The sequence below is a fragment of the Oratosquilla oratoria genome, chromosome 31, assembly GCF_046742065.1.
Source record: "Oratosquilla oratoria isolate Oo_2021 chromosome 31, ASM4674206v1, whole genome shotgun sequence".
Classification (NCBI taxonomy): domain Eukaryota; kingdom Metazoa; phylum Arthropoda; class Malacostraca; order Stomatopoda; family Squillidae; genus Oratosquilla; species Oratosquilla oratoria.
In genome coordinates, this window is record NC_134807.1 from 37,489,669 (window position 1) to 37,497,168 (window position 7,500).

Below are 7,500 nucleotides of genomic sequence, written 5' to 3' on the forward strand. Positions count from 1 at the left end.
GTGTGTGTAGGTGTGTGTGTGTGTGTGTGTAGGTGTGTGTGTGTAGGTGTGTGTGTGTGTAGGTGTGTGTAGGTGTGTGTAGGTGTGTGTAGGTGTGTAGGTGTGTGTAGGTGTGTGTGTATAGGTGTGTGTGTAGGTGTGTGTGTAGGTGTGTGTGTAGGTGTGTGTAGGTGTGTGTAGGTGTGTGTGTAGGTGTGTGTGTGTGTAGGTGTGTGTGTGTGTAGGTGTGTGTGTGTGTAGGTGTGTGTATTCACTTGGTCTTTGGATCACGTGTTGGACTCGTGATCGACAGCTATTTCCCTCCTGGAAGAGAGCTCAGAGCTCGTAGGTCCGATCTATGGGTAATGCTATGACCTTGCACACACACACACCCCCAACTCCCCGCCCACGAGAGTTGGAGTAACACCCCTCAGCGCTGCGATACTGATATTATTTCAGCCCCGGGCGAGGATCGAACCCGGACCTCCGTAGTGGCAGGCCAGAGCTCTAACCACAGTGTGTGTGTAGGTGTGTGTAGGTGTGTATTATGTGTGTGTGTAGGTGTGTATTATGTGTGTGTGTAGGTGTGTGTGTTTGTAGGTGTGTGTGTGTGTAGGTATGTGTGTGTGTAGGTATGTGTGTGTGTGTGTATTCACCTTGGTCTTTCACCTTGGTCTTTTTGGATCACGTGTTGGACTCGTGATCGACAGCTATTTCCCTCCCGGAAGAGAGCTCAGAGCTCGTATGACCGATCTATGGGTAATGCTATGACCTTACACTCACACACACACCCAACTCCCCGCCCACGAGAGTTGGAGTAACGACTCGAGGCTCAGCGATACTGAATTAATTGCAGCCCTGGGCAGGATTCGAACTCAGTACCCCCGGTACCACCTTTCTGAGAGTCTGAGCCTCACACACACACACACACACACACATATATATATGTATATATGTATATGTATATACTATATACATATATACAGTATATATATATATTTTTATATATATATATATATATATATATATATTTATATATATATATATTGTGACGCCTAGGGGAGGGGCCAGGTTAAAAAACTAGAGTTCTGATTAAAGAATAATTGTTTCCTTAAAAAAAAAAAAAAAAAAATCGAAGAATAGAGGTCGCCAAGAGAGCAAAAATTACAAGATCCGTTATACAGTAAAGTTCACATTGTCAGAACTTTACACCTCGGTAGGATTTGACAAAATATTAATTTCAATACACAATTTAAATTACTCCGGCAGCTTCACTGACCTACGAGGGTTCTACATATACATTTAAAATTTTGTGTGGGTACTTCTTTCTGTATAGCGTGGTACATAAGTTAATGTAGGAGAGCGGGGCCAATCAAACAAGTTTGATTTCAATCTAATAATTAGCCAACAGTCACTCACACCAATAATTAATAATTACATATATTCACACATAACAACCCATCAATCTCTCACACCAATAATTAATGATACAATTTTATGTATACATACACAAATTACCAATGCAATCTAGTAACTAGTTTAGATTTCAATTTCACTCGACTGTTTGGTACAGCGAATCTCACCGGCGGGCGAGAACAACCGGCTCTTCACAATATCCACAGTGTTCATAACGTTCAAAGTTCAAATGTTCACAAATTACGAAATACAATATCACAACTCTGGCAGATAACTGTTATAAGAGTCAATACTTCAAACTTCTTGTAGCCGCGAGTATCTGTAATACTCCGAATTTGCACGGGCGACACCTATCACTGGGGGGGGGGGGGGATTCACTCGCCAAGTCGAGCGATGAAGCGAGTTGACTGGTCCAGCCTGCAGCTCCTTGCCGACCGTACTTCTTCCACCGGTCCAAGCTCACCCAGACGATTCGATGTAGAACGAAGTCTCAATGGTGATATGGAGATACGCCGGCTAGACCGTACTTTTGCTCCAGTAGTCCCGACTTCCACCGGCTTTGTCGATTCTTGACTGTCCATTCTGGTCATTCTCCCTTCCTCTACCCTTCGCGTTTCGGAGTTGAGTTTCGAAGTTTCGGAGTTTTGAAGCTTCAGAGTTTCCAAGTCTTGGCATTTGAAGCTTCAGAGTTTCGAACTGCAATTACGTAAATTGGTGATACTCTCGCAAACCACTTAGTTTCTTCAAACTGTATTGATATAATAGTTAAACAGTTGTTTGTATGTGTGTATGTGTATAATTCAGCCAAATTTTACAAGTCACAAGTGATCTGTGACACACATAAACATCCAAAAGGTAGATACATACCAGACAATGGGTCCCTTTAGGACATAAATGGCCAAATTTGCCAGGACAGTGCAATGTAGTTCAGTTCGAAGCTTTAAGAATCATTTAGATAAATACCTAAGCAAGATGCTGTAATGATTATAATTTATCTTATGTTATTTATCTATTTTTTTTTTTTTATCATTTGTCTGTCTGATTTTAATTTATTATTAGTTGTATGTCAATTTATTATTATTTACTATTTACCTGTTTGTTTATTATTTAACTATACCTATGCATTTATTTATGTATTTTATTTGTTATTTACATTATTATAGTTTTTATTTATTATTTTATTATTAATATGATTTTTTTCGCATCCGACCTAGATATGGATCAAAAGGTCTCCTGTCGGCATGCTCCACCTTTGTAATCCTTTGTAATATAAATAATCGATCAAATATCGACATTCAATAGAAAAAATAGTCTTTACAAAGACATACGTAAATATGCAAAGTCGGGAAATAACAACGACTTGCGAAGAATAGAGTCCTACAAAGACACTCGTAAATACACAAAGTCGAGAAATATATCGACTATCAAAAGAATACTAAGTCCTACAAAAGGCTTACGTAAATATACAAAGTCGAGATAAAACTACGACTAAAAGTCTAAGTCCAGCAAAATGGAAAAAGGAACTAGCATAACGCTAGACAAAGTATCAGATTAGTAGCAGGGGACTCTTTATAAGCACAGACCAAATTTTCTGTTGCAAACACATATATATTTACATTTCTCTGCTAGGCCCGGAGGGCTGCCAAGTGTCGCTAGATGCAACAAGAGATTTTTAGAATACCTCCACGTACATACACAGATATTCTTTACACCAAGGTATACAAAATAATGTATGATAAAGTTACCTTGTCAACCTTAGATAAAAGCCGAAACTTAATAGTTTTTATATGAAAATCAATTCATTGATACATACGTAAATGGAAGTTGGAACGTTGTTGCCAAAATTTACGCTCCCACGCATTTTTTAATCAGAGCGCACGTAGGCATCTCGTTTTCACACCAACGTTTCGACTTCCGAAGACAATAATAATATGCAATTTCTCAAATCTTACGTAAATCAGTTCCTAAGATTGACAAGATAGAACCACAAGATAATATACATACATAAATCTATATGCAATGAATAGAACATGTTTGACAAAACAAGAGAAGAACGAAATACGTATATAAAGGTAGAATTAATCACTTTGACAGTCTTCATACGTCGTATCGATGGTTCGGTCAGTAAGGTGACTAACAAGCCTACCGTGGAAAAGGCCGGCATAACTCACAACTTAGCAAAGTACACATACGCACATACGTGCACATGAGAAATGTTTGAAACCTTCACTACGACGGGTCTGTAGTCGTAACTCCTCCCTCCTCAAGAGAAAGGCAACGGGAGAGAGTGTCGCCATTCGGTTGAGATACACCACAGGATTGTGATCCGTGTGGAGGTGTATCTCGAAGTGACCTCCGATAATGGGTTCCAAGTGACGGAACGCTTCTATGAGGGCCAGGTATTCCTTCTCAATAGTGGAGTAATGGCGCTGTGAATGTTTCAGTTTACGTCTGAAGTATGACACCACACGTTTGGTACCATGACGTTCCTGTAGTAGAGCCGCTCCAATCCCTACTTCACTGGAATATGTATAGAGATGAAAGGGCAGAGTATAGTCTGGGGTTATCAGCACTGGACCATGTTTTAATAGAGATTTTAGATGCGTGAAGGCCCGATCGTATGTCGGGGTCCACTGAAACCGTTGGTCCTTTCTCAGTAGATTAATCAGGGGCTCAGCTATCTCTGCAAAATCTTTGCAATAACGCCGATAATAACCAACCATACCTAATGCTCTTTTTACTTCCCTGCGGTTAGTGGGTCTAGGTAGGTTGGTAATGGCCTTCACTTTAAAGTCCAGGGGTTGAACCATGGTGCTGCCGACTGAATGTCCCAAATAAGCCACCTGGGCTTGTTCAAACTCACTCTTGGCCAAGTTCAAGGTGAGGCGAGCTTGATCAGCTCTGCTGAGGAAATTCTAAAGTTGGGTTAAATGCTCCTCCCACGTGTTACTGTAGATGATTATATCATCTAAGTAACTTCTTACTCCTGGCAAACCTGTAATAAGAGTGTTTATCAAACGTTGATAGGTTGCAGGAGAGTTTCTCAAGCCAAAAGGCATAACGTTGAAATGGTATAAACCGTCAGGGGTCACGAAGGCAGTAATTTCCTTCGCATCAGGGTGGAGGCTTATTTGGTAAAACCTATGTAAGAAGTCTAATTTGGTAAGGTAGTTAGCTGTCCCTAAGTTATCTATGATGTCCTCAATCCGAGGTAAGGGATAAGCATCAGCCTTAGTTTTCTCATTTACCTTTCGGTAATCAACTACTAACCTGAAAGTATTGTTAGATTTAGGAATCAAAATACATGGTGAACTCCAAGGACTATGTGAAGGTTCTATAATACCTTGATCAATCAAAGAATTTACCTCTTTACGTAGGCACTCTCTCTTGGTCGGGTTTAACCGATATGGGGGCAGTTTAATAGGATCCTGCGAGATCAAATTAATCTCATGTTTAACTATCAGTATATCCACTCAATCTAATTCTAGGACATCTCCTAGTTCAAGCAAATGTGAAACGTCTGCACTTAGCAAAACTCTAAGGTCTCGGGACTCAAAGAAATCTCGGAGAATCTCCATCTTACCGGAATTGTTGGCGATCTTCTATCCTTCGATTCTTGGCAAGGTCGCCAGTCTTTTCCCTGCTCCCTGTGACGCCTAGGGAAGGGCCAGGTTAAAAAACTAGAGTTCTGATTAAAGAATAATTATTTCCTTCAAAAGAAAGAAAAAAAAAAAAAAAAAAAAAAAAGACCGAAGAATAGAGGTCGCCAAGCGAGCAAAAATTACAAGATCCGTTACACAATAAAGTTCACATAAACATCCAAAAGGTAAATAAATACCAGACAATTGGTCCCTTTAGGACATAAATGACCAAATTTGCCAGAACATATGTACATATGAATAGTCGATCAAATATCGACATTCAATAGAAAAAATAGTCTTTACAAAGACATACGTAAATATGCAAAGTCGGGAAATAACAACGACTTGCGAAGAATAGAGTCCTACAAAGACACTTGTAAATACACAAAGTCGAGAAATATATCGACTATCAAAAGAATACTAAGTCCTACAAAAGGCTTACGTAAATATACAAAGTCGAGATAAAACTACGACTAAAAGTAAGTCCAGCAAAGTGGAAAAAGGAACTAGCATAAGGCTAGACAAAGTATCAGATTAGTAGCAAGGGACTCTGTATAAGCACAGACCATATTTTCCGTTGCAAACACCGATATATATACATTTCTCTGCTAGGCCCGGAGGGCTGCCAAGTGTCGCTAGATGCAATGATCAACAAGAGAGTTTTAGAATACCTCCACGTTCATACACGGATATTCTTTACACCATGGTATACAAAATAATGTATGATAAAGTTACCTTGTCAACCTTAGATAAAAGCAGAAACTTAATAGTTTTTATATGAAAATCTATACATTGATACATACGTAAATGGAAGTTGGAACGTTGTTGCCAAAATTTTACGCTCCCACGCAATTATTAATCAGAGCGCACGTAGGGATCTCGTTCTCACACCAACGTTTCGACTTCCGAAGACAATAATGATATGCAATTTCTCAAATCTTACGTAAATCAGTTCCTAAGATTGAAAAGATAGAACCACAAGATAATACACATACATAAATCTATATGCAATGAATAGAACATGTTTGACAAAGCAAGAGAAGAACGAAATGATTGTTGTGTTGTGGTCCAGATCTTTTCTTGTTAGTGGTCTGTTGAGTTTGGTAGTATGGTGGGACTTTATGGATCCGTTACTCAAATGGCATGTCAGGCGTCTTGTAAGCTTAGTGGTTGTCATACCAACTAAGCTTACAAGACGCCTGACATGCCATTTGAGTAACGGATCCATAAAGTCCCACCATACTACCAAACTCAACAGACCACTAACAAGAAAAGATCTGGACCACAACACAACAATCATTGACAGAGAAAGAGATCCACGAAGATTGCTACTCCTTGAAGCACTCTACATTCAAGCAAAGCAGCCATCAATCAACATCCAGGTGGAAGACCTACGGGTCTTGCCATCTAGCAAAAGACTAAGTGCTAAGCGACCAACGAACCCCATCGCTTCGCCCACTGGGAGAGACCACCCCCCCCGCGAGTGAAAACAACGCACGCTCATTGGCTACCATCCACCAATGAGCATCCAACTTTTCCTCGACACAGTGTCCATGATCCGTACATCCCATATATAACCTACACAGAAAACTTGACACATCATATCGCCCTGGAAGATGGAACAAGAGAGTTCCGAAACGTCGGCCAATATAAGAGATCTCCTAAACAGACTTACAGAAAATGATAAGTCAACTATTCGTCGTATAGAGACTATACGCAAGAAGATAATCAAAAATGAATCTTCAATAGCATTTAACCTCGTCTGCCTGCAAGAAAATATCCTACCTGGCTACACAAAAATATATATATACATATATATATACATATATATACATATATATATGTATATATACATGTATTTATATATATACATATATAAATATATATGTATATATATATATACATATATATATACATATACATGTATATATATACATATATATATATATATATATATATATATATATATACATATATAATTATATGAGTTGGGTCACGTTTGTTAAGAAATGCACTCATACTTTTCTTATTTTTCTTTTTTATTTCATTTTTCTTGTTTCTTCCTTTTGTTATCTTATTTTCTTTTTCTTCTTATTTTCTTCTCTTCTATTTTTTTTCTCATTTATCTCTCATGTATTTCTTTTCATTTTTTATTTAGGATTTTCCTCATCTTTTCTTCGCAACTGGCGTCGTTATGTACCGCGAGGTTCACTGGTTTCCTTTTTTGCTCTCCATTGTATATCAGACAACAAAGGGTTCCGGTATGTGCAGGGAAAGTGAGATTTGGGCAAGAAAATTGTGGGAATTACCCCCGGAAATGGTCGGAAGCCGGAGGACGACGGAGGAAAACGAGAATTTAATTGGGAATTCGAAAACCAGGAAATGACGTCATCGGTTGAAGAAAGAAAATGGAGGGCGGAGGAGTGGGGTGGGGTTGGGTGGTATGGGGTGGGATAGGGTAGGG

General features: G+C 39.1%; 1 protein-coding gene across 1 annotated transcript in view; it reads left to right on the plus strand.

Moving 5' to 3' along the window:
• Nucleotides 1-4,220: 4,220 nt before the first annotated feature.
• Nucleotides 4,221-7,500, plus strand: part of LOC143041605 (histone H2A-like) — a 5,031-nt gene continuing 1,751 nt past the window's right edge. Inside the window, exon 1 of the mRNA XM_076213613.1 lies at nt 4,221-4,275. Within this exon, the coding sequence (XP_076069728.1) occupies nt 4,221-4,275 (55 nt within the window). The remainder of the gene's footprint in view (nt 4,276-7,500) is intronic.